The sequence below is a fragment of the Aegilops tauschii genome, chromosome 6 (genome assembly GCF_002575655.3).
Source record: "Aegilops tauschii subsp. strangulata cultivar AL8/78 chromosome 6, Aet v6.0, whole genome shotgun sequence".
Classification (NCBI taxonomy): domain Eukaryota; kingdom Viridiplantae; phylum Streptophyta; class Magnoliopsida; order Poales; family Poaceae; genus Aegilops; species Aegilops tauschii.
The window spans coordinates 38,766,130-38,793,607 of NC_053040.3; the positions used below are offsets into that span (position 1 = coordinate 38,766,130).

General features: G+C 46.7%; 1 protein-coding gene and 1 pseudogene across 1 annotated transcript; both read right to left on the reverse strand.

The window, feature by feature from the left end:
• Positions 1–14,330: 14,330 nt before the first annotated feature.
• LOC109766952 (BTB/POZ domain-containing protein At2g46260-like) lies at positions 14,331–15,335 on the reverse strand (annotated as a pseudogene).
• A 1,119-nt stretch (positions 15,336–16,454) lies between these two features.
• On the reverse strand, positions 16,455–18,963 carry LOC109766953 (BTB/POZ domain-containing protein POB1-like). Its single transcript, XM_073501697.1, has 5 exons — positions 18,738–18,963; positions 18,004–18,123; positions 17,864–17,926; positions 17,190–17,469; positions 16,455–17,073 (listed from the first exon to the last, which is right to left on the reverse strand). Exons 1-5 carry the CDS (start codon positions 18,961–18,963, stop codon positions 16,455–16,457), a joined length of 1,308 nt encoding a protein of 435 aa, XP_073357798.1.
• Positions 18,964–27,478: the final 8,515 nt, after the last annotated feature.

Consider the following 27,478-nt stretch of genomic DNA (forward strand, 5'->3'; position numbering starts at 1 on the left):
AAATTTCAAGGTACAAGTGTTCTCCCTGAGTATGCACCATTGCTACAGTTCGTCGTGCCGAGACACCACGTGATGATCGGGTGTGGTAAGCTCTACGTTCACATACAACGGGTGCAAGCCAGTTTTGCACACGTAGAATACTCAGGTTAAACTTGACGAGCCTAGCATATGCAGATATGGCCTCGGAACACTGAGACCGAAAGGTCGAGCGTGAATCATATAGTAGATATGATCAACATAGTGATGTTCACCGTTGAAAGCTACTCCATCTCACGTGATGATCGGACATGGTTTAGTTGATATGGATCACGTGATCATTTAGATGACTAGAGGGATGTCTATCTAAGTGGGAGTTCTTAAGTAATATGATTAATTGAACTTTAATTTATCATGTACTTAGTACCCGATAGTATTTTGCATGTCTATGTTGTTGTAGATCAGTGGCCCGTGCTACCGTTCCTTTGAATTTTAATGCGTTCCTAGAGAAAGCAAAGTTGAAAGATGATGGTAGCAACTACACGGACTGGTTCCGTAACTTGAGGATTATCCTCATTGCTGCACAGAAGAATTACGTATTGGAAGCACCGCTAGGTGCAAGACCCGCTGCAGGAGCAACACCGGACGTTATGAACGTCTGACAGAGGAAAGCTGATGACTACTCGATAGTTCAGTGTGCCATGCTTTACGGCTTAGAATCGGGACTTCAATGACGTTTGGAACGTCATGGAGCATATGAGATGTTCCAGGAGTTGAAGTTAAAATTTCAAGCAAATGCCCAGATTGAGAGATATGAAGTCTCCAATAAGTTCTACAGCTGCAAAATGGAGGAGAATAGTTCTGTCAGTGAACATATACTCAGAATGTCTGGGTACCACAACCATTTAACTCAACTGGGAGTTAATCTTCCTGATGATAGTGTCATTGACAGAGTTCTTCAATCACTGCCACCAACTTCAAAAGCTTCGTGATGAACTGTAATATGCAAGGGAAGGATAAGACAATTCCCGAGCTCTTCGCGATGCTAAAAGCTGCGGAGGTAGAAATCAAGAAGGAGCATCAAGTGTTGATGGTTAACAAGACCACTAGTTTTTAGAAAAAGGGCAAAGGGAGGAAAGGTAACTTCAATAAGAACGGCAAGCAGGTTGCTGCTCAAGTGAAGAAGCCCAAGTCTGGACCTAAGCCTGAGACTGAGTGCTTCTACTGCAAAGGGACTTGTCACTAGAAGCGGAACTGCCCCAAGTATTTGGCGGATAAGAAGGATGGCAAAGTGAAAGGTATATTTGATATACATGTTATTGATGTATACCTTACTAATGCTCATAGTAGCGCCTGGGTATTTGAATCAGAGAATAATGGTTGTTCTATTTATATGAGTAATATCTTTTATGGTCATGCACCCTTGACGAGTGGTCTATTTTTGTTGAATCTCGATGGTAGTGATACACATATTCATAGTATTGAAGCCAAAAGATATAAGTTTAATAATGATAGTGCAACTTATTTGTGGCACTGCCGTTAAGGTCATATTGGTGTAAAGCGCATGAAGAAACTCCATGCTGATGGACTTTTGGAATCACTTGATTATGAATCACTTGATGCTTGCGAACCATGCCTTATGGGCGAGATGACTAAGACTCCGTTCTCCGGAACAATGGAGCGATCAACAGACTTGTTGGAAATAATACATACTGATGTATGCGGTCCGATGAGTGTTGAGGCTCGCGTCGGGTATCGTTATTTTCTGACCTTCACAGATGATTTGAGCAGATATGGGTATGTCTACTTGATGAAACATAAGTCTGAAACATTTGAAAAGTTCAAGAATTTCAGAGTGAAGTGGAAAATCATCGTAACAAGATAATAAAGTTTCTACAATCTGACCATGGAGGAGAATATTTGAGTTATGAGTTTGGTCTTCATTTGAAACAATGTGGAATAGTTTCGCAACTCACACTACCTGGAACACCACAGCGTAATGGTGTGTCCGGACGTCGTAACCGTACTTTATTAGATATGGTGCGATGTATGATGTCTCTTACTGATTTACCGCTATCATTTTGGGGTTATGCTTTAGAGACGGCTGCATTCACGTTAAATAGGGCACCATCTAAATCCGTTGAGACGACACCATATGAACTGTGGTTTGGCAAGAAACCCAAGTTGTCGTTTCTTAAAGTTTGGGACTGCGATGCTTATTTGAAAAAGCTTCGACCTAACAAGCTCGAACCCAAATCGGAGAAATGTGTCTTCATAGGATATCCAAAGGAGACTTTTGGATACACCTTCTATCATAGATCCGAAGGCAAGATATTCATTGCTAAGAATGGATCCTTTCTAGAGAAGGAGTTTCTCTTGAAAGAAGTGAGTGGGAGGAAAGTAGAACTTGATGAGGTAATTGTACCTGCTCCCGAATTGGAAAGTAGTTCATCACAGAAATCAGTTCCAGTGATTCCTACACCAAACAGTGAGGAAGCTAATGATGATGATCATGAAACTTCTGATCAAGTTACTACCAAACCTCGTAGGTCAACGGGAGTATGTTCCGCACCAGAGTGGTATGGTAACCCTATTCTGGACGTCATGTTACTAGACCATGACGAACTATGAGGAAGCGACGATGAGCCCAGATTCCGCAAAATGGCTTGATGCCATGAAATCTGAGATGGGATCCATGTATGAGAACAAAGTGTGGACTTCGGTTGACTTGCCCGATGATCGGCAAGCCATAGAGAATAAATGGATTTTCAAGAAGAAGACTGACGCTGACGGTAATGTTACTGTCTACAAAGCTTGACTTGTTGCAAAAGGTTTTCGACAAGTTCAAGGAGTTGACTATGATGAGACCTTCTCACCCGTAGCGATGCTTAAGTCTGTCCGAATCCTGTTAGCAATTGCCGCATTTTATGATTATGAAATTTGGCAAATGGATGTCAAAACTGCATTCCTTAATGGATATCTTAAAGAAGAGTTGTATATGACGCAACCAGAAGGTTTTGTCGATCCAGAAGGTGCTAACAAAATGTGCAAGCTCCAGCGATCCATTTATGGACTGGTGCAAGCCTCTCGGAGTTGGAATATACGCTTTGATAATGTGATCATACAGACTTTTGGAGAAGCCTGTATTTACAAGAAAGTGAGTGGGAGCTCTGTAGCATTTCTGATATTATATGTGGATGACATATTGTTGATTGGAAATGATACAGAATTTTTGAATAGCATAAAAGGATACTTGAATAAGGATTTTTCAATGAAAGACCACGGTGAAGCTGCTTATATATTGGGCATTAAGATCTATAGAGATAGATCAAGATGCTTAATTGGAGTTTCACAAAGCACATACCTTGATAAGATTTTGAAGAAGTTCAAAATGGATCAGTCAAAGGAAAGGTTCTTGCCTATGTTACAAGGTGTGAAGTTGAGTGAGACTCAATGCGCGACCACTGCAGAAGATAGAGAGAAAATGAAAGTCATTCCCTATGCTTCAGCCATAGGTTCTATCATGTATGCAATGCTATGTACCAGACCACATGTGTGCCTTGCTATAAGTATAGTAGGGAGGTACCAAAGTAATCCAGGATTGGATCACTGGACAGCGGTCAAGAACATCCTGAAATACCTGAAAAGGACTAAGGATATGTTTCTCGTTTATGGAGGTGACAAAGAGCTCGTCATAAATGTTTACGTCGATGCAAGCTTTGACACTGATCCGGATGACTCTAAGTCACAAACCAAATACGTATTTATATTGAATGGAGGAGCTGTCAGTTGGTGCAGTTCCAAGCAAAGCATCGTGGCGGGATCTACCTGCGAAGCTGAGTACATAGCTGCTTCGGAAGCAGCAAATGAAGGAGTCTCGATGAAGGAGTTCATATCCGATCTAGGTGTCATACCTAGTGCATCGGGTCTAATGAAAATCTTTTGTGGCAATACTGGAGCAATTGCCTTAGCGAAGGAATCCAGATTTCACAAGAGAACCAAGCACATCAAGAGACGCTCCAATTCCATCCGCGATCTAGTCAAGGAGGGAGACATAGAAGTTTGCAAAATACATACGGATCTGAATGTTGCAGACCCGTTGACTAAGCCTCTTCCATGAGAAAAACATGATCAACACCAAGAATCCATGGGTGTTACAATCATTACTCTGTAATCTAGATTATTGACTCTAGTGCAAGTGGGAGACTGAAGGAAATATGCCCTAGAGGCACTAATAAAGTTGTTATTTATATTTCCTTATATCATGATAAATGTTTATTATTCATGCTAGAATTGTATTAACCGGAAAATTAGTACATGTGTGAATACATAGACAAACAGAGTGTCCCTAGTATGCCTCTACTTGACTAGCTCGTTAATCAAAGATGGTTAAGTTTCCTAAACATAGACACGTGTTATCATTTCATGAACAGGATCACATCATTAGAGAATGATGTGATGGACAAGACCCATCCGTTAGCTTAGCATTATGATCGTTTTGTTTTATTGCTATTGCTTTCTTCATGACTTATACATGTTCCTCTGACTATGAGATTATGCAACTCTTGAATACCGGAGGAACACTTAGTGTGCTATCAAACGCCACAACGTAACTGGGTGATTATAAAGATGCTCTACAGGTGTCTCCGAAGGTGTTTGTTGGGTTGGCATAGATCAAGATTAGGATTTGTCACTCCGTGTATCGGAGAGGTATCTCTGGGCCCTCTCGGTAATGATCATCACTATAAGCCTTGTAAGCAATGTGACTAATGAGTTAGTTGCAAGATGATGCATTACAGAATGAGTAAAGAGACTTGCCGGTAATGAGATTGAACTAGGTATGATGATACCGACGATCGAATCTCGGGCAAGTAACATACCGATGACAAAGGGAACAACATATGTTGTTATTTGGTTTGACCGATAAAGATCTTCGTCGAATATGTAGGAGCCAATATGAGCATCCAGGTTCCGCTATTGGTTATTGACCGGAGATGTGTCTCGGTCATGTCTACATAGTTCTCGAACCCGTAGAGTCCGCACGCTTAACGTTCGATGACGATTTGTATTATGAGTTATGTGATTTGATGACCAAGTTTGTTCGGAGTCCCGGATGAGATCACGGACATGACGAGGAGTGTCGAAATGGTTGATACATGAAGATTGATATATTGGACGATGTTATTCGGACACCGGATGAGTTCCGAGAGGTACCGGATAATTATCGGAGTGCCGGAGGGTTATCGGAACCCCTCGGGGGAACTAATGGGCCTCGATGGGCCTTAGTGGGAAGAGAGGAAGGGCCAAGAGGGGCTGGCCGCGCCCCCCCTTGGGTCTGAATTGGACTAGGGGAAGGGGGCGGCGCCCCCTTTCCTTCCCTTCACCCCCTTCCTTCCTTCTTCCCCATCTTCCTTAGGTAGAAACCTACTAGGACTTGGAGTCCTAGTAGGATTCCCCTCTCCTGGCGCGCCCTAGGAGGGCCGGCTGGCCTCCCCTCCCCTCCTTTATATACGGGGGCAGGGGTACCTTAGAAGACACATGTTTCTCTTAACCGTGTGCGGTGCCCCCCTCCACAGTAACACACCTCGATCATATCCTCATAGTGATTAGGCGAAGCCCTGCGCCGGTAACTTCATCATCACCGTCGCCACGCCGTCGTGCTGACAGAACTCTCCCTCGGCCTTAACTGGATCAAGAGTTCGAGGGACGTCATCAAGCTGCACGTGTGCTGAACGTGGAGGTGCCGTACGTTTGGTGCTTGGATCGGTTGGATCGCGAAGACGTTCGACTACATCAACTGCGTTACTAAACGCTTCCGCTTTCGGTCTACGAGGGTACGTGGACACACTCTCCCCGCTCGTTTCTATGCTTCTCCTAGATAGATCTTGCATGATCGTAGGAATTTTTTTGAAATACTACGTTCCCCAACACATGGCATAAAGATCAAAGTTCTATGATATGATCGTGGAGGAGAATATCTAAGTTATGAATTTGGCAAACATCTGAGTGATCGTGGAATTGTATCACAATTTATTCCTCCCATAACTCTGCAGAGAAACGAAGTATCTGATAGGCATAACTGAACCTTGTTATACATGGTAAGGTCAATGATGTTCCATATGCTCCGGCAATTGGATCTATCATGTATGCTATGATATGTACAAATACCAGTTGTTTTTATGCGATAAGTGTTAGTAGCAAATACCAAAGTGATCCTAGAGTGGCTCACTGGGCACTTAATAAAATATTTGAAGTATCTCATGAGGACAAAGGACACGCACCTTGTCTATGGAGGAGATGAATGATACGTCTCCAACGTATCTATAATTTTTTATTGTTCCATGATATTATAGTATCAATCTTGCATGTTTTATATGCAATTATATATCATTTTTGGGACTAATCTATTAACCTAGTGATAACCCACTAGTATAGGGGATCACAATAGTTTTCGAGGGTAGAGTATTCAACCCAAATTTATAGATTCGACACAAGGGGAGCCAAAGAATATTTGCAAGTATTAGCAGCTGAGTTGTCAATTCAACCACACCTGGAGATTAATTATCTGCAGCAAAGTGATCAGTAGCAAAGTAGTATGATAGTTTTGATAGTAGTAGCAACAGCAATGATAATGGTAACAGTGATAGCAGTGATTTTGTAGCAAGTGCAACAGTAACAATAGCAGTAGTAACTTAGCAGAAACAATATAAGATAAATTCGTAGGCATTCAGTACTAGGGAAAACCTTATACACAGAACTTTAGCAGTAGCGCATGCAGAATAACGCACTGCAGATACATATATAGCAGTAGCTCGTCCCATGGTAAAAGCGCTACTACTACCAGAATTCCCACCACTAAGCCGATAGGCTACACATAGTAGTAGCGGTCTTTTAGAAACAGCGCTACCGCTAATATTGTTGTAGCAGCGCGTTTAGGTGTAAGGCGCTACTGCTAACGAAAATAAAATAAAATGAAAAATAAGTAGAAAAGTAAATGAAAATGAAAGAAATAGAAAAAGGAGAAGGGAAAAAAATAAAATGTAAAGAAAAATAAATGAAAAAGGGAAAAAAGGAGAAAGGCATAGCAGTAGCGCGTTTCTGAAAACGCGCTATAGCAAAGTTAGCTACAACGCGTTTTCAGAAACGCGCTACCGTTATGTTTCACTTAACCAGCGGTTTCCCTCCCCCCAGCCACCACTTCTCCCCCAAATCCCTCGCCCCACTTCGCCGCCGTCTCCCCAATTCGCCGTCGCCCGACTTCGCCGCCGTCTCCTGCCGGCGTGGATGCCTGCAACCTCACCGTCTCCCCCCGAGGCCGCCCTCATCCTCACCGCTGCCGCCCGCGGCCGCCCTCAGCCTCACCGCCGCCACCCGAGGCCGCCCTCGACCTCACCGCGGCGGCCCTCGACCTCACCACCACCCGAGCCCGCCTAGGACCGCCGCTGCCGAGCCCAAGCCCGAGCCCGCCCACCCCGCCCCTGCCTCCGTCGCCGAGCACCTCCCTGCCACTGTCTCTCCCCTCTCTGTAAGCCCCCCACCCCTCCCCCACCACTCCTCTCTCCCTCTCTCTCTCTCTGCATTTTAGAGCAAAAATTAGTAGAGCAAAAGTTAGTTTATAGCAAAAAATTTAGTTTAGAGAAAAAGATGTTAGAGCAAAAATTAGTTTAGAGCAAAAAATTTGGTTTACAGCAAAAGTTAGTTAGGGCAGTAGGGTTTAATTAGGGTTTTTGTTTTCCTAGATGTTTTTTTGAAAGAAAAAAAATGAAGAAAATGTTGTAGCAGTGCTGCTTGTAGTATATAGTGATACTAGTAGATGTTAATTATGTTAGGGCAGTAGTGGTACTAGTAGATGTTAATTAGATGTTTTTTAGTTAGGGCAGTAGGGTTTTGCTAGGTTAATTAGGTTAGTAGTGCTGCTAGTAGTAGTGGTACAGTAGGTTAATTAGGTGAAGTTAAATGAATAACCTAAATGAATGAAATTAGTAGTTAACTAATTTTTTCCTTTCATCATTATAGAGCACTAAAGTTAACTGAATTTTGTTCTATTAGTAGTTAAATGAATTTTCTTCTACACTTAGTTTTTGAATTAGCTTGTGAAATTTGAATATGTATATTTGGACATGTGGTTGCTCGTGTATATTTGGACATGTGTTGCGGTGCCGAAGATGGATATTTGAACACTGTTTCCAGGGAATGAAGCCGAGTGGCTTATGTTTTGCCGGAATGTTGATTCATTTGCGTTCCGGCAAATTTCAGGTGCTCGATTTGTCCACTTTTTAGCAAAGGTCATGCCGAAATTTCCGTGAATTTCGGCATGACTTGTGTTTCAAACTAGGACATATCGAGTGCCCGGGATTTGCCGCACCGGGAAGGAGTCAACGTTCCTGCAAAACATAGGCCTTTTTATGTCATTATTCATTTTATTAGGTCTAGAATTAATTGACTAGATTTAATCGTAGGAAACATGGCTAGCAACGATGAAGGACAGGGTTTTGTTGATTGCGACGACGTCTACCTGGCGGCAGACGAATTTTTGAGGGAAGCCGACGATCAACGAATGTTGTTGCTCGGCCCACCTGTCGCATCGGGGACTGATACCGACATGCAGACCGGCGATGAGACTGAGACCGGCGCCGACACCGGCGCCGAGACTAGCGGAGCCGGTCTAGAACCGAAAGCAAAGAGGCCACGATGCCCAAACCAGCTCATGACTACTAGACTGGTGGTCACGGAGATGGACGACGGCATTTTTGAGCCAATAGCGCCCGAGGAAGCGCGATCATGCTACAGCAATCAAATAGGCTGCATCGTACGATCAACCGCCACCATCAACGATGAGAAACTACAGAAGATAGATAATATGAGGCCCTCTCTCCTAAAGAAGCTGCACCAGATATTCTTGTTCCTGGGCCGGAATGAAAAAGATTATGAAGATCCAGATAAGGACCCGGCAATGAAGAAGATAAACAAACACGCCATGACCAAGTTGAGCGGTTCGTTGGCCGCCTGGAAAGCAAGGGTGAAACATCGGATTGTCAACAAAAAGGAACCCTGCTCCGAGATTGTAAAGGATAATCCGACAGTCACGGAAGAGAAATTTGAAATATTCAAGGCGGCTTGCAAGGCCGAAGCTGCCAAAAATATGTCGAAGTACATGAAGGGGCTTCAAGAGAGGAACATGGGGCGCCACCACCTCGGAAGCCGTGGTTACGGCGGGAAGAGGTCCATATGGGCCAAGGAGGATGCGGAACGCGAGAGTCTTGGCATCCCAGACCCCTTGGCGGACTTCACCATCCCGCAGGAGCGTGACGTCCTCAGGGCACGGCAGCATTGGGACTCAGTCAATAAGGTTTTCAAGACGGACCCAGTCACGACGGAGTTCATGAGACTGCTAGTAATTTTAGTTTTTGATGAATTCGACTGCACGTTTAGTCATATTTGTAAATGATCCTTGTTCCTTTTGCAGAGAGAGCAGCACAGGATTGTGGCCGAAAGCGACTCGCCGCCTGAGGCGTTGGCGAGGCCCAAGTGGGACACCCCATTCAACCGGGGGTTGAACATATTGAAAGGACTCCCGCTGGATACTCGGTCGTCGTATGGACGCGTGCACAGTGTCGGAGACGGCGCCACGTGGAAGAAGGACTACCGTGAGACCACGGAGGAGAGAAAGGAAAGACGGAGGTTAACTGAAGAAAACATCGACAAGAAGGTTGAGATTGCGCTTGAGAAGAAATCATCTGAAACAGTCACAACAGCGGTAGCTGCGGCAAAACAGGTGGTTGCAGATACGTCTACTGTCTTGGTTCCAGCCGTTTTCAATTGGAGCAGGCAAAATCCAGAAAAAAATGCAGCGGACTTTCCCCTTGCTGACTTCTTCGGGAGCAGCTCGACTAGTGTTGCACCTGCACCTGCTCCGGCACCGGCTCCGGCACCGGACATGCTCGGCGGTGCTTCGTCTTTGGCTGAGCTCGACGCCCTCACGGTATCTGTCACACCGGCCCTCTTCAATAAATGTATAATCTCCCGTTTCCGTTGCCTTTCGGATGTCTCACGTCGCAGACATGTCTTTGTAGGCCGAAGTAACCCCGTGCACCATATTGTACACCATCGGCGACCAGAAGGTGGACGTGGGGAAGGCGACGATAATGAAGCCGAAAGAACCATTGTTCCACGGCTGGCCGATCCCCCCGGACGTCTTCAAGGTTTCCGTGGCCAGTGTCAAACCGGGCCACGAGAAGTTCGCTCCTCTGGTACTAGGGGGGATGACGACGAGACCCCACGGCGGCTTGGTGATTGCAATGGGTGGGTCCTGTTGTGGCCAAAGAGTCTGCTTCGTCTGGAGGCGGCCGGGAGCACACCCACGAGCACACAGTTAGGTATGAACATCAACACCCACCTACCCAATTAGTGTCGGCTGTCGTGCTGGGTGATAGCGGACGGGGTGAGGAAGTGGCTCCATTAGTCGCTGGTGACGTCGCCATAGATGAGGATGAGGATGACGATGACACTCAGCAGTATCTCAATACTGGCGCCTACTCACCGTTTGAGCGTCATGAGTCGGTGCCTGAATTGCCGCCTCCGGAGGCTGAACGTATTATAGACGACCTTCCGGTAGCAAAGAAGCCTAGGAAGAGAGTGAGGAAAGGCAACCAAGCTGTTTCTATGATCCAGCCGCCTCAGCAGCCTTGGGTTCAAGACCGTATAGATATCCCCGTTGCGGGAAAATGGCATATCCCCGGTCAACCAATCCTACCTAAAGAAGCGCTAGGGGCCAGATTCGGCGATCTAAGGAGACTTCATGACGATGTGCTGCGGATAGAGAAAGGCCTCATCGCCTCAAAAAATCTAGGATACCCACTCTACGTGGTTAATGTGCCGCGGCAATTGTCGTACGTCGACACATTCCCCTCGGAGAAGTTCTTCCTTCGATTCGATTACATCTTCGACATGTTTCACTTGAAGAACCTGGATTTTATGTTTGTCCGCCTTTATGCCTTGCACATGAACTACCTCATCGGGGTTGAGCAGATACCTCATATCTGTGTCGCTGACCCGTACTTCATGCACGAGGGCTTCTTGGGAGTCTGCGCAAAGCACCGTGAATACGCGAGGGAATACATCGCCAATTTCATGCTCGCCAATAAGGACAAGCAGGCGATTCTCGTGCGTTATCATCCCCTGTAAGTCATCCGCGCGGATATCCTTCCTTTGATTTCAATCATTCATTTGCACGGTGGAGGCTAATTAATTTGAGGTGTACTTATTTTGCGCAGCGGCGGGCGCGCTGTCCTCATCATCCTCTACCCCCGATACTCACATGCTCTTTACTTGGACTCGTCGAAGAACATTAACAAAAAGGATTACACCCACATCAAGTCTGTTCTCGACAGTGCTATGTTTTACTACGGCGCACGGGGTGGAGAGGTCAAGGACAAGAAGAAAAGGGACAGCAAGCCCGCCTTCGGCCATAAGACCGACTTCTGCTGCATCCAGCAACCGAGTGATTCTCTTAATGATGGATTCTATGTCCTACACCACATGCTGGAGTACAGACGGGATCACCAGAACCTTCGCATGTCACCTACATCTGGCGATGCCCATATTCTGCAATGGGTAAAGAACTTAGGAGATATCGAGGATCATCGACTTCGAGCTGAGTTCTATCACATCCAGCGCGAACTTGCCCAAATCATCATGAAGGAGGTCGTTGAAAAAACAAGGATGTTTTACGAAGAAGGACAAATGTCACGGGAAGACGTCCGAACACGCGTAGCCGCTCAGCGTCTCGACCTGGAGCCTTTCACTAAGCTCGGGGACTATCTCCCTGACTTGGATGGATGGCACGACATGTTGGAGTGATTGTCGATATATGACAATGTGTCTGTTTAGTCCATACTTTCTGTATCACGAAACTTTGAGTTATGCACGACGAAACTTTATTCGTGATGTAATTAAACCGTCCTCCTCGACTAGCGAAGATCACTCTAGTTAGGGCATTTTGGGTACGATGAACTTTGTTATTTTCGAGCGACAGCCAGTAGTTAGTTTAGGTTCACGCTAATGCGACAGAGGGATACGAAGTCATGTACTACATAGTTCCGCTCTCACTCAAAGTGATAGCTCTTCTCGCGTATATCATTATTTAGATGGATGACGATGTAGTTGCAAGTAATCGAGACTTGTATCGCTATTTTCGAGATGATGACGAGAGACCACTTTGTGTTGGATGATGATTATGATGATGACATGATTTGATGAGACTATTTGTATGTATATGCTATGATTACATTTGTATGTGTATGATATGCTAAAGATTATTGTATAAAGCCTGTTCAAATACAAAACAAATATGCAGAAAAAACCAGAAACTAATAAAACTAAAAGTAGCGAGGGGAATAAAGTTAGCAGTAGTGGTCCCATACCAGTAGCGCTTCCTGATAAAAAGCGTTGCAGATATTAGCAGCAGCGCTCTGCAATAAACCTCGCTACTGCTAGTCATGTATAGCAGTAGCGTTGGATGACACGCGCTACTGCTACATGTTAGCTGTAGCGCCTTATCAGTAGCGCGGCATCCCGCGCTACTGATAGGCAAAATACCCGTGCTACTGCTAGGGTTTTCCCTAGTAGTGATTGGATCGGTAATTTGTTGGATGATATTCACCATGTGACAGTCATAACCTAGGGCAATACGACACTAGCTCCAGTTCATAAATATAATGTAGGCATGTATTCCGTAAATAGTCATACGTGCTTATGGAAAGAACTTGCATGACATCTTTTGTCCTACCCTCCCGTGGCAGTGGGGTCCATATTGGAAACTAAGGGATATTAAGGCCTCATTTTAATAGAGAACCGGAACAAAGCATTAACACACGGTGAATACATGAACTCCTTAAACTACAGTCATCACCGGGAGTGGTCCCGACTATTGTCACTTCGGGGTTGCCGGATCATAACACGTAGTAGGTGACTATAACTTGCAAGATCGGATCTAGAACATGGATATAATGGTGATAATATAAATGGTTCAGATCTGAAATCATGGTACCCGGGTCCAAAGTGACAAGCATTAAGGATAGCAAAGTCATAGCAACATCAATCTCAGAACATAGTGGATACTAGGGATCAAGCCCTAACAAGACTAACTCGATTACATGATGAATCTCATCCAACTCCTCACCGACCAGCGAGCCTACGAAGGAATTACTCACTCCCGGTGAGGAGCATCATGGAATTGGCGATAGAGAAGGGTTGGTGATGACGAAGAACGAAGATCCCCCTCTCCGGAGCCCCAAACGGACTCCAGATCTGGCATCCCGATGAAGAACAGGAGGTGACAGCGGTTCCGTCTCGTGAAACGCGATAATTCTTTCTCCCAGATTTTGTTCTGGAAAAATAGGTTTTATAGCGTCGGTTTCAGGGTCTGCGGGGGCCATCAGGTGGGGACAACCCACCTGGGCGCACATGACGTTCCGAAAAAAATCTAAATCAAGAAATCAAAGTCCGATAATCAATCAAGAAACCAATGAAATCAAGAGACAAAAGCTGGGGGAAGAAGATAATGAGGGCAAAGTGCAGCCTAGATTGGGGATGAAGGACGACGAACAGCGAGCAATGATCGGCAGCGTTGGCGGCTCCACTCCAACGTGATGCAAGCGCCGCTCGAGCTCCGGCGTCGTTGCGCCTTCCCCCATGTCCGTCCTCTCGTCCTCCCCTACTCATTTACACTCATCACAAAAACCACGCCACCCCTGCTCTCCTTATCCGGAACCACCGTGCAGGCAACACCGGATCAAGAACGCGGAAAGGCGCTGTCTAGTGGGGAAGAGCGGAAGAGGCAGATAGGCGCTATGGGGAGGGACTATAGAGGCGGCGGCGGCGCTGGAGGGGGGTGCGGGTGAGGCGGCGGCTCCATGGGGAGGGAACTGAGAAGAGAGAAAGAGAAGGGAAGCTTGGGATATGTTTTCACCCTTCAACCCACGCTTAGCATGCCTCCTGTACGAAGAATAGGAGAAACCCCATGTAATTCTTATGTTCCCACACCCAGCGCGACCCATCTATCATCTACCTTAGAACCTGCACAAAACGTGAAAGAAAACAGACGGCTGCCGGGCTGCCAGCAGCCAAAAGCAAAGCGACAGTAAAAAATCATTGGGTCCAACCAGCTTAGCGCACAGGGATGCCTCGGAATGGCGGGTAGTCTAGCGTCCTTTATATGTTCGATAATAACAGGGGCTTCCCCTCGCTCACAGAAACAAAGAGGGACTTGCAAGGACCATAAAGGTTGCGGGTAGTACATGCATCACTACAGCTGTGGTGTTATCTTCACGTGAACTTGCAGATGGAGTTTGTCATCAATGAAGGGTTGTCATCAGCGATGAGCTCCGACCAAGGGACCCTGCACCAACAGGTTGCTTACCAGACGAGTGATCAATTAGAATTGAATCGTCCATACTGAGGACTCATGGCACTAGTGGAAGTAACCGTGAACTCAAAATCTTGTGTCTTTCTTCTGAATTAGAGTACTGGGAACAGGCCCACCTAAGCCCAAACTCATAGACGGCTTCTTGAGATACAAACCCAAGGCAATTCCTGGATAAGATGGCTCGAATTCCAGCGAGAGGGACCCTCGTCAGTTCATCTTGGAACCTGAAATGAGATGAAACCATGCTATGCCTTAATATAACGTTTCTATGACAACAATGTCCACATGTTCCCGCAAAAAGAAAAGGAGATATCTGAATCAAACGAGGATCACTTACTTTGTTGACAGGAATTCTTTGTAACTTTCAGCAAGGAAGGTCTTGGCTGCCTCTGTGATGGCAGCTGCCAATGGAATGGTACATGGGAGATCTAGGCACCTCACTGCCGATTCTAGGGTCATAGGCAAGTCTATGAGCCCCTGGCTACAAAGCTTCATGCAAGAAACAACCTCAAATTTTTCCGCGGCCATCAAGATATCAACCAGAAGAGTGGACTCAATTGTTAGTGTCAACTTTCCGGTATACATTAAGCGTAAAAGCGCCATGAAGGCCTTTTCCTCTATTCCAACTATGAAATGAAAGTAAAGGAGGCATAAGGTCTAATGAAACAGTTCAATAAATCTCAACCGGTATCAGTTAAATAAAAAAGTACTACCTCCGCCTCAAAATATTGTTGAGTAAATAGGCAATTTCTCGATTAAATTAATCCACGAGTAAATCGCTAGCATGGCATTGACACAAGTAAACGCATACTGATATTCAGTCACGCAAGCACATACTACGCTAATTGCAGAAAGATCTACGTATAACGCTAGCATGGCTAAAACAGAAAACAGTAGGAGCGGGATAAACGAGTTATACCCTCCAGTAGGCCATGGCTTTGGCGGCGTCCTTGGCGGCCTTCTTGTCGGCTTCAGCTTTGTCGGCGGCGGCACGTTCGGCGTCGGTGGACATGGTGATGATGAGGGCGACGCGGACGTAGAGGAAGTAGACGAACAGCGAGCAGTCGCTTCCCAAAAACCTATTCGCCTCTCTCCCGTACAGGAACATGAGAGACGGGGTTTCGGAGACCTGCTCTCCCGTCGACCATGTAGACGGCGGACGGGATGGAATCACCGGCGGCAGCAGCAGCAAAGGAACGACGGTGGGAGTGCGCGTGAGCAGATGTGATCTGTTCGTGACGGCTAGGGTTAGGGGGCACCGCACACTTATATAGGCTCAGCCGCGAGGAGAGACGTGGGCTCGACCCACGTCCGAGTCCGTGACAGCCCACGATCCGGCGTCTCAGATCGTGGTCCAGCTGTCAGAGAACTCTCCGTTAGTGACTGGCAAAAATAAGCGCGTAGGTGTGAGCTCGGCTCGGCTCAATCCCGCAACCCGCGCCGAGTCGTGCCGAGGAAGAGGAGTGCGCGAGGAACTCATCTCTTCTCAAGCTCCAATAGCATGTAGAAGAGAAACCCTTATAAGGAGGTCCAACTCCTCTTCCACTTCCGTGGTGGGACTAAACTTCCCACTCCACCTAGTGCCAATAAACCCACATGGGCCCTTAGAGATTTTTCAGAAATTGCTATATGGGCCTAGAGCCCATCTCAAATTTCAGCAAATATAAGACGTTTTTGTAGGCTACACTAGCCTAAAAAACGTTTTAAAAAACGTCTTACATTTTGAGACAGAGAAGTACAAAAGAAAAGGGATAGCTATCTTTTATGCATGGATGAGTATGTAGTATGACCATTGACTTTCATGAATCAGTTGGTTAAAACTATAGTGTGCATTAAGTGGTCAGCACCTTCGGTGCATAACAGAACACACAAGCAGAGGTAACAGCTTTACGACTGGTGAAAGTTTCCAACATCAACTTCTAGATATTTAGTTGTGACATTAATTTCTGTCACCGAAAGAGAGCAGAGAAAATGCTAGCAAATAACTAGAGCACCTAATGCAGACATGGGACTTGAGCAAGGCACATCAAGCTAGCAGCTAATGCACACATTACTATGGCAGTGGTGTTATCTTCACGTGAATTTGCAGATGGAGTTTATCGTAGATGAAGTAAGGGTTGTCGTCAGCCATTAACTCCGACCAAGGAACGCAACAACCATCTTGTCCCATACTATCGGTGGAGGTGGTGCACCTGTACTTGGTGACGAACTTCAGCGATGGTCTTGTCTTTGCCCCAATCTCATAATCTATTTTCCCCCTTACTGCCCCCTTGTCTTCTAACATCTTTATGGCGAGGCTAAAAAATTGGGACTGATCTGTCGTCACACAACATGCCGAGAGGAAGAAGTCACGCCCCGCGCAATGGAACGACGGAGAACGCATTAATCCTGATGGGACCAGCCTGCAACACTTCTCACGCTTTATAGTGAAGTTAATTATACAAGATGGATGATCAATTTGAATGTCATCGGTCATCCCGAGCACCCATGGCACCAGTGGAAGTAAACGTGAACTCAAAATCTTGTCCCTTACTTCCGAATTTGGGTACCGTGAACGTGCCCACCTGAGCACAAAGTCATAAATGGATTCTTCCGATGCAGCCCCAAGGCGATTCCTTGATAAGATGGCCTGAATCCCAGCAAGAGGGACCCTCATTAGTTCATCTTGGAAGCTGACATAAAAAAAGCCATGTGTTGCCTTTAGATAATGATTTGTGACAAAAATGTACACATGCTTTTACTAATAAAAGGAAAAGAAGGGGTATATCATCCAATGGAGATCACTTACTTTGTTGACAGGAGCTCCTTGTACCTTTCTGCAAGGAATTGCTTGGCTGCCTCTTTGAGGGCAGCTGCCATTGAAATGGAACATGGCACATTTAGGCACCTCACTGCCGATTCTGGGGTCATAGGCAGGTCTAGCAGCCGCTGACTGCAAAGCTTCATGCAAGAAATGACCTCAAATTTGTCAGCGATCATCAAGATATCAAGTAGAAGAGTAGGCTCAGTTGTTGGTGTCAACTTCCCACTATACATAAAGATTAAAAGCTCCATGAAGGCCTTTTCCTCTGTTCCATGTAAGAAATGAACACAGGTAAGCATCAGGACTAATGAAACAATTCAATAAATCTCTACTGGTAACAGTTAAATAAAGAAGTACAAAAGAAAAGGGATAGCTATGCTTAATATCATGATTATGTAATTATGGCCAAAAAATACAAAATATCCCTTTCCTAGTGTATATATGGGGGAGATCAGAGTAACTAATTCCTCATGAGAAATTAATGATGCAGCAAACTCCAGTCCACTTGTCTACAATAAGTGATCGTCTTCTAAATTATACAAGAAGTAATCATCTTTTAAATTAAACAATATAGAAGTCAACAATATAATAATCAATGCAAAAACTAGAATCATTCGGTTATAAGATGACGATTGTCAGAGTACACTGAACACCGTTACCTGAATCTCCAATTGTAAGTGTTGCTTGCCTCTGATCAGACTCTTTCATGCCATTTGAGAAAAAGCTAAGAAGCAAAAAGCTTATCAGAAAGCTTAGTCCACTGATTGTATAACAAATGCAGTTAAGGTCATCTGAATTACCTTGAAGAAAAAAGGACTTCTTGCAGCAAGAATCTCTGAACTAATATGTATGGTATTGACTCGTAAAATAGGTGTGCCCGTCACAGTACTAGAAGAGTTAATACCTTCTCCATCATTGCCTACAAAATACCAAGGCTAGATAAATATAGAGAAACATGCAAAACTAGGGGTGTAGAACGGTAGAAAGCACATAACAACTTGACAAGGTTTTGCTCTAAAAATATATGAAGCACCATGTTCTCTATGGGCGCAGATTCATTCAATCAAATTTCAGGAATACAGCAAAATATTGAAGAACTTTGATGCTTGCGTAAACCATAATAAGCATGCATGTCAGTCGGTACAGTAATCATAAATGTTGATGTGAAATAATTGATCACCTTGCCCTTTAGTCTAAGGCTGAATCACAGATAGAGGCGCCCCTAAACAGTAGTACTGCATTTATCTCACCAGCCAACAGAACTATCACTTGCAGATTGTTCCAAATCTTTCTACTTGTCCATATGGACCGACCATGTAGTTTGAATAACACTGCTGCATTCTAATTATATTGGGCATATGGATAACATATAATCCTACTATGTTAATTAATCGTTTCTTCTAAATAAATTTGATACCAACTAACGGAGGAGCAGATTTAAATGTCAGGACTGCATTTGAAATATATAAACGAAGCGAACTTTAGAACCCCTAGGAAACAACGTGATCAGTTCATTGGAGGTACTTCACTCACTTTTGTCCTCCTCTGGGCGGCGCTTGCGTCTGTGAGACCCGGCAGCATCTTCACTGCCGACGACCTCTACCTTCAGCACCCTGTCGGAAAAGGCCTCGTTGTTGAAGGCGAACTCGAAGCTCTCGCCCACCACCGGCTCCTCCACCTCCGGCGGCCTGGCCGACGCGTCGTCTATTGCCTTGTCGCGATGTTTCCATACAACTCGCCTCCACTTACCCTGCGTCATGTACGTAACCCTAGCTAACGCGGCGGAGGAAGAAGGCGCGCGGGGGTACAGAGCAGACAAGTCACGCTGCATCAAATATGTGCCCTCCAACTCCAATCCAGATCCAATGAACCGACCTTGACAAGACTTAGATTAGAATACGGATCCGGCTTCTGCCACTTTTACCTGTCACCACGCGTGATTGATGCAGACACAGACACGTATATACTAACATAATTACGAGATGTGGACGACACGGACGAACGCCTCCGGCGATGGCCACCGTGGTACCAAGTCTTCAACAGCGCGGTGGTCCGACTCCGACCTCCCGGACGACCTGCTCGACAATATCCACCTCAGGCTCGCCTCCCCGCGCGACCGCGTGCGCCTCGCCGCCGTCTGCAGGCCGCGGCGCTGCTCCTCTCGCCGCGCCGGACGAAGCACCCCCTGCGGTTCGTACTCGTCCAGCAGCAGGACGAAGCACCTGTGTGGACCCGACGACGCGTGGATCCTGCGCCTCCAGTCCCGAGCAAGGCGGAGGACAAGTGCTTGGTCGACTCGCACGACAGCGGCTGGGTTGCGGCGCGCGATGACCAGGAGACTGTGCTCGTGAACCTCTTTTCCTGTGCCATATTCGAAAAAAAAAAACCTCTTTTCCGGCGCCGACGTCGCGGTACGCTCACTGAGTAACCAGATCGTTAAGATCATCTTCTCCGATGCCTCTACCTCTTCTAGAGGCTGCACCCTCGCTGCCATCACCGGCGATTTGTCCAACATTGCACTATGCCAAGTTGGTTGCCGCAATAGCAGCAGGTGGACCATATCAGCTTTGTACACTACGTTCACGGACATTGCCTTCTGCAACGATGACTTGTATATGGCCTCTCACACCCCGACGGGATACTGCACTACTGGAATTCTGACGCTGGGTGTCATGCTCTTTGCCGAGTTCCAAAACACGGACACTCGGCAAAGAAAACAACGCCGAGAGTCACTTTCGGCAAACCTAGCTTCACAGCAAACTGCCTTCTTTGCTGTCACTGCCTCACGGCAAAGAGACACCGCACGGCAAACCCTGCAGACGCCGAGAGCGGCTCACGGCAAAGAGGAGCCATGTGGAAAGCCCGTCCGCAACAGACGGCTCCTTCAGTTACTGTGTACATCACCGAGAGCCGATGAACGACACTCGGCAAAGTATATGCCACATCCTATTTTCTTTTTTGTGTGTGTTCTTTCTAACTGACATGTGGTCCCACTGGTCACATTTATCAGTAAAAGTTTCAAATAATTTGCTATTTTTTTTTGAAAAAATGACGATATATTTGCCGAGAGCTGCTCTCGGCAATTATCCTAACCAGTAGGACAGCGTGGCCCACATGGCAGCTGACAGTTTACATATCTTTGCCTAGATCTGGTCTCGGCAATGCTCGCCTTCTTTTCCGAGAGCTGCTCTCGGAAAAGGTGTGGGCACAACAGTAGTGTCTCCCAGACGACCAGTTTTCCGGGAGGTGCTCTCAGAAAAGGTGTGGGCACAATAGTAGTGTCTCCCAGACGACCAGTTTTTCCGAGAGGTGCTCTCGGTAGTATGTCGTTTTCCGAGTGTTGCTCTCGGAAATCTTTCCCATCCATTCTGCTGTTAAGCTATTTCTTTTCTGATCCCTGCAGATGAAAACAGCTACAGTGCAATTTGGAGTAGTCCACACATATATAGGCATAATTTGATCTAGTCCACACACACACACACACACACACACACACACACACATATATATATATATATATATATATATATATATATATATATATATATATATATATGCATAATTAGGGATAGTCCACATCTTGTCACACACAAGTCAAATGTAGTATCCTAGTAGACGTCACACACAAGTCGCAAATTCATACATATTGTCACTACATGCAAAACATGTGCACGTCACAATAGAAGTACACTTGTTCATATATAGATGATCTTGAGGAGGAGAGGCCATCGGGTTAACATTCCGGAGGAGGAGGGGCATCACTTGCACTGCTTCGAGATTGCATAAGAACCTATAAGAGTAGAGTCACGTGAGGGTGGTTCGTCCCTATGTAATGAATCTTCTACTCTAGTTTAGATAATGTTCTACCTGTAGTTGAGTCTCAAGCAGCTTCAACCTATTGTCAGTGTCTGCCCGTTCCTTTTCTCTAGACTCCTGCCCAACCTTCCGCCTTTGCTCCTCTTCAACAGCCCGCTGCTCCATTAAATCCTGTAACATGGCATTAGGCTCATATAGGTTGGAACGGTGCTATTTCGAGGCATGGACATAAATGAAAGGTTAGGATGCTAACCTTGAGACGCGCTATCTCACGTGATGCGGCGATTGGGCGACTCCGTATGGACGGAGTTGAGCTGGTGCTCGACGCGTGTATCACGTGCAGCTCGCGATGCGAGGAGGTGGCGATCGCCCCGTTGCAAAGGAGGTGGCGGCCATGGCCCTTCCCCTGGCCAGCAATGATGAGAAGCTCAGGATCAAGGGGCTTGGACGTAGGTTCGGCTTCCTGCCTGTGCACCTCCTGGAAGACCTCTTTGAAGGTCCCCCACTTCTCCTCCGCCGACTCGCTGCAGAACTCGACGCCATCCTTCCCCTTGTGGCCTTCTCTCCAGGCTTACAGGATGTGGACCGGGCGACCAACCTTCGCCTCCTGCAAAATTAACCATCAAGTTTAATGAAGCAAGATGCACTGTGCGAAAAAGTTAACATCTTAATCCACATACAATGTGTTGCTTGAGAGTGGTTAGGTTTCGGCTCCCCTGGACATGAGTCGGGCCTGTCATTTTGGCTCGATCATTTCCTTTATCCACATGCTGCGTCTGCCATGCTGGGTCACACCACATGTCAACCAGGTCCTCCCAACAATCGTCCTTCATCCAGGGTTCCTTCACCTAGTCAGACAAAATCGAATAATTGAGGAACAAGAGGGATGAATCAAAGTACTAGCAACCGATGTAGTCACTTACCACTGACATGTATTCTTCTCGCGACAAGTTGGTCTGGCAAGCAGTCTTCCTTGTCATCTTCTCTCCCTTGTCATCGAGCGGCCGACACTACATCACGGCTTTGTACCGCAGCGTGTGCTTGGTGTCAGAGAGTATCTTTCGGGCAGATTTCACGATGCCTTTGATCGCCTTGTGCTGCTCACCATCCACGCAAGCAAATGTTTCCTACAAGAAAGCATATGGCATCTTCTCACCATCCACACAAGCAAGGATTTGGATATGGAAAAATGAAGTGGTCGGAGCGAAGATACTTACAAAAAAAGCATTGATGACCTGGGTGGCCATGGTAACATTGTGCTCGTCCTTGTTGTGTTGGTAATGCTCCCAGGTTAAACCTGGCGACGGCGGATCGTCCTCACCCGGCTTGGACAATCCAGGGAAGTGCTTCCTCAAGAGGGAGCCGATGACGTGGTTCGGCGGGCGTGCCCCCTTAGGTTGTGTCGGGATAAATGTCCACTGACTGCATGATATAAAAGACAAGCATATGTGAGTATCAAAGCTGTGGCATCCAAAATATGATGCAAATGAAATGCTTGCTTACCCCTCTCCTGTTGGGCAAATGATAGGACGGTTGCTGGCAGCAGTTGGTTCCGGGACCTTCCTCGGACCACGTCCGGATTTCTTCCTCTTGGAAGTGTTGCTCGAGGTAGACCCCGAGCCGTCCGAGGTCTCCATGTCGCCCGACTCGGTAGCGAGCAGATCTGGTTCATCTAAGTCCACTCCGACATCGCCATCCGATGATGACTCGTCCTCGGGAGTGGCCTGATGGGAGGCGGACGACTCGGTCCTACCACTCGGGACTCTCCGGTACTTACTAGTGCCCCCATCAGAATATGAAAAACAAAATATATATGGTGAATATTAACCATACCACTTCAATAGGCATCAGACAATGTTTGTTCTTCAAATTTTGAACCATAATACTCCAGGCATTGGTTACAACTTTGGCATATATTTACATGTACATTACTCCAAAGCAAAATATCCTATAAGATATTGGTTTTGAGAATTTGAGATCCCTGAACTGAAGTTTTCCGGTTTGAAGCTAACCTGAGGGCGTCTCCAGCTGCCGCGCTACCCGAGGAGCTCTGCTGCGGCGGCCGTCCTTGGGCCGCATCGAAGAACCGCCGTGCCGGCCGCCGGCCATGAAGCTTGGTGGCGGCCACAGTTGGGGGCGGTGGCCGCAGTTGGGGGCGGTGGAGGAGGGGTGGCAGTGGCCGCAGTTGGGGGCGGTGGAGGAGGGGTGGCGGGGGCAGTTGGTGGCAGTTGAGGGCGGCAGTTGGTGGCGGCGGCGGCGGCGGCGATTTCGGCGTCGGCGGCGGCGATGGCGCAGGGAACAGAGAGAGGAGAAGAATGAAGATAGAAAGAAAGGGGAACGGTTAAGATCTAGGTTAGATGCTTTACCGAGAGCGGCTCTCAGAAAAACTTTCCATTACCGAGAGCCGATAATCGACCCTCGGTAACAACTGCTCTAATTTTTTGTTTTCCTTCCCTTTGTGTTTTTGTTTGGCACTCTCTTTTTTGCATATGATATTTCATATGTTTTTACGACCAAAGTTTGAAAATGCCATGACTTTTGATGAACTTTTTTCGATAAAAGACTTTTGATGCACTCATAGATATATATATATATATATATATATATATATATATATATATATATATATATATGCTTTTTGGGTTAGATTTGTTCAAAACTCAATTTTAAAGAGTGTAAAGTAATAAACATGAGAAGAAGCAGTTCTTGACCATGGCCTACCCCCTCTCTCGGTGTTGGTCAACTTCCTACACCGGCACCGAGAGAGAACTTTAAAGAGTGTAAAGTAATAAACATGAGAAGAAGCAGTTTTTGACCGTGGCCTACCCCCTCTCTCGGTGCTGGTCAACTTCCTAGACCGCAGGGGCGCATATACATGCGATGGCCTCCTTTGAGAGCAAGAGAAGTTTCGAGGCCAACGGAGCAACAGGACCCGCACTTCCTGCACAAACCGGACACATTCCCTCTCGATACCCATAGACTATCTCGAAGAACGGGCCTAGACTTGGTATGTCATCTCGCGATGACATGCACTAACACGGAGGATCAGCTATTCACCGTGGACTACACCATCTCGATGCCGACCAACGCCCTAGACCTCTGGGGCCACCGGATGGGTGCTCGATCTAGAGACCGCCCGAGGGGGGGGCACCCCTACATGCGTGTGGACCATGCATATGCATGCAAGGGTGGTGTGCTATTTGAATAAGAAACGCACGTCCTTGACGTGGCACGTGCCTCACAAACCACACACACGGGACGGGAACGTCGAGGACCGGCTGCGTTCGTCCACAAGACAGAGTCTTCGGTGGGTGATCCCGTGACAGAACGGGCCTAGACTTGGTCTGTCATCTCGCGATGACATGCACTAACACGAAGAAGCAGTTATTCACCGTGGCCTACCCCCTCTAGGTGCCGATCAACGCCCTAGACCGCCGGGGCCACCGAAGGGGTGCCGGTCTCTAGAACCGAGCGAGGCCCATCTGAAAAAGAAAACACAAGACGGTAGTTATGATCTGCTAAGGTTGTTTGCCATGCATGGAAGAAAACAACAAAAAACTATAATATATATTATCGAGAATGCACAAGAAGGAAAAAGATCTAGGTTAGATGCTTAACCGAGAGGTTCTCTCGGAAAAGTGGCCATTACCGAGAGCCGATAATCGACCCTCGGTAACAACTGCTCTACCAAGAGGCCCTCTCGGTATAACTGCAACAGCCAAGTTCCTCCAGCTCCCAGCGCATGCCTCTTTGCCGAGTTCCACCCTCGGTAAAGTTTTGTTCCCAGTTCTGTTCATACTATTTTTTTGCTCGAGTAGGTGCAGCAAAAACATTTATACAATACTCAAACTTGCATTTCAAGTCACACAAGTTAACAACAAACTCACATAAGCATTAATCCATAAATAGTTCACACAAGCTTCATTTCAAATCACAAAGTAGCTCTCTAGTACAAGTGCCTACTTACTAATTAAACAACAAAGTGGTCTACATGCATGCACCATATGATAAAAAGCAACACCACAATTATGACAAACTGAAGGAGAATTATGAAGTTCTTCAATCCACTGAACCAGCTAAGCCGTGTCTAGCTTGCACCATTGCTTAATTCATTTTTTCTCTTTTGCTTAAGAAAATACTGATTATAATGATACTCTGCCTTCTCTCTGTTGTTGAATGAGTTGTGGGAGTTGCCTTCATAACAAAGTATTTGTTCATTGCATTCCGACCATGAATCGTAGACTCCTGGTCACCATCCTCTATACACCACATACCACTTCATCTACAAAAGAACAAGAAATAATGCACATCATACATAATCCACATAAGCATTCATCACTCATACAATCAAAAGCATCGCAAGTGGCCATCCAAGTCCATATCAGTAGGTACATAACTATACCACTAAATCAACGTCAAACTATCTAGGTGACTACTCCGAGGTGTAGTCGGTGAAACCAGTGATCGTCGTGTCAGAGCACGTGGGGGCATCCCCCACAGTGGAGGACCAAGCGTCGTCCGGAATGATGGTCGGTGGACTCAATGCCTCCTTACGTGGTGGAGCCTTGCCCTCCTTAGCTGGGGGATTCTTCTTGGCCAGATCCACAAAAAACTTCATTAGGATCAGTTATGGGTTCTTCTCAAGGAGTGCCTCCAAGAGGTCCTCGACGCTCTTCTCCGTGACCGTGGAGTCGACCCTAATGGAAGCTTCGCCGTTGGAGGAAGCCATGGCCAAAAAATCGATCAATGCTAACACCTTTCATCACACAGTGGAAAATAACATAAGAACCAAACATCAAACATATAACATGAAGAGCTCACGCAGATCGACCGCCATCATCAAAAGTCGATTTTCTTCCTCCAAGAACAACTCTCATCGACACTCTCTCACGTATATACGGTGGACACTCTCGCTGGTGGTGGTATATATGGTGGACACTCTCTCACGGGTATTTCAACTTTCGGTGATGGTTGAGCTGGGTGAGCCCCTCGTGCGTTATCGAGATATAACATGAGGAGCTCACACAGATCAACCGTCATCGCCCAAAAGTTGATTTTTCTTCCTCCAAGAACAACTCTCATCGACACTCTCTCACGTATATACGGTGGACACTCTCGATGGTGGTGGTATATATGGTGGACACTCTCTCACGGGTATTTCAACTTTTGGTGATGGTCGAGCTGGGTGAGCCCCTCGTGCGTTATCAAGATATAACATGAGGAGCTCACACAGATCAACCGTCATCGCTCAAAAGTTGATTTTTCTTCCTCCAAGAACAACTCTCATCGACACTCTCTCACGTATCTCATCGGTCACATGCATATGATCGTCACTCGCTCAAGATAAAAATCTGTCGGGGAAATGACACCTATGGGACCACGAGGATCCCTTCTACGGTTGGCGGGAGCGGGGCTGTGGAAAGAGCAGGTCTGGCGAGTTAGTACGAGGAGATTTTACCCAGGTTCGGGCCGCGAGGAAGCGTAATACCCTAGTCCTGCTTTGGTTTATATTTGAGTGTTCTTGAGTTCTTGAACTAGCTGCGGTGCATGCCTAGCCAAAAAGTCAGAATCCTCCTCCAGTATGCCTCGGGCCTCCTTTTATAGTCAAAAGGGGTTGCCACAGTGGCACACAGGAGGTGGAAAGTATACACAATGTACAAGCTTATCGCTTGACATCGTAGGACAAAACGCATTTAGTGCGCTACTTAGGTGTCCTCTTGCTTTATCGAGGACGACAACGAAGCCCGTCCCGTCCGTTGCCGCTTCACCTTGCTTCGACACGCGTCCAGGCCAACGAGGCGTGTAGTGCCATGTAGGCTGGCTGGCTGCTGAGCTGGTGCGGTAGCAGTATCTTCATGAAGATCTGCATGCGACCACGCAGGTGCTTGACTAGTTGGTCTAGAAGCCACGCACTGCCACATGGGTACTTGCTTAGTTGGTGGGTCGGCCGCTGAGCTGGGTCGACAACGGGGCGGCAAAGCCTTGCCGCGGTCTTGTTGATATTCCCGGCAAGGGTCTTGCCGGGGCCTTGCGAGCGCCCTCGACAAGAGTCTTGTCGGGGCTTCATGGATGCCTTCGGCAGGAGCCTTGCCGGGGCGTCATGGGCGTCCTCGGCAAAAGGGGCCTCGCCGGTGTCTTATCTTCTGGTTCTCATCTAGGCCTCAAAGGCCTTTTGTCTTCACAAAGATCTGCATGCCACCATGCTGGTGTTGGGGAACGCAGTAATTTCAAAAAAATTCCTACGCACACGCAAGATCCATCTAGGTGATGCATAGCAACGAGAGGGGAGAGTGTTGTCTACGTACCCTCGTAGACCGAAAGCAGAAGCGTTATGACAACGCGGTTGATGTAGTCGTACGTCTTCACGATCCGACTGATCCTAGTACCGAAAGTACGACACCTCCGTGATCTGCACACGTTCAGCTTGGTGACGTCCCACGAACTCTCGATCCAGCTGA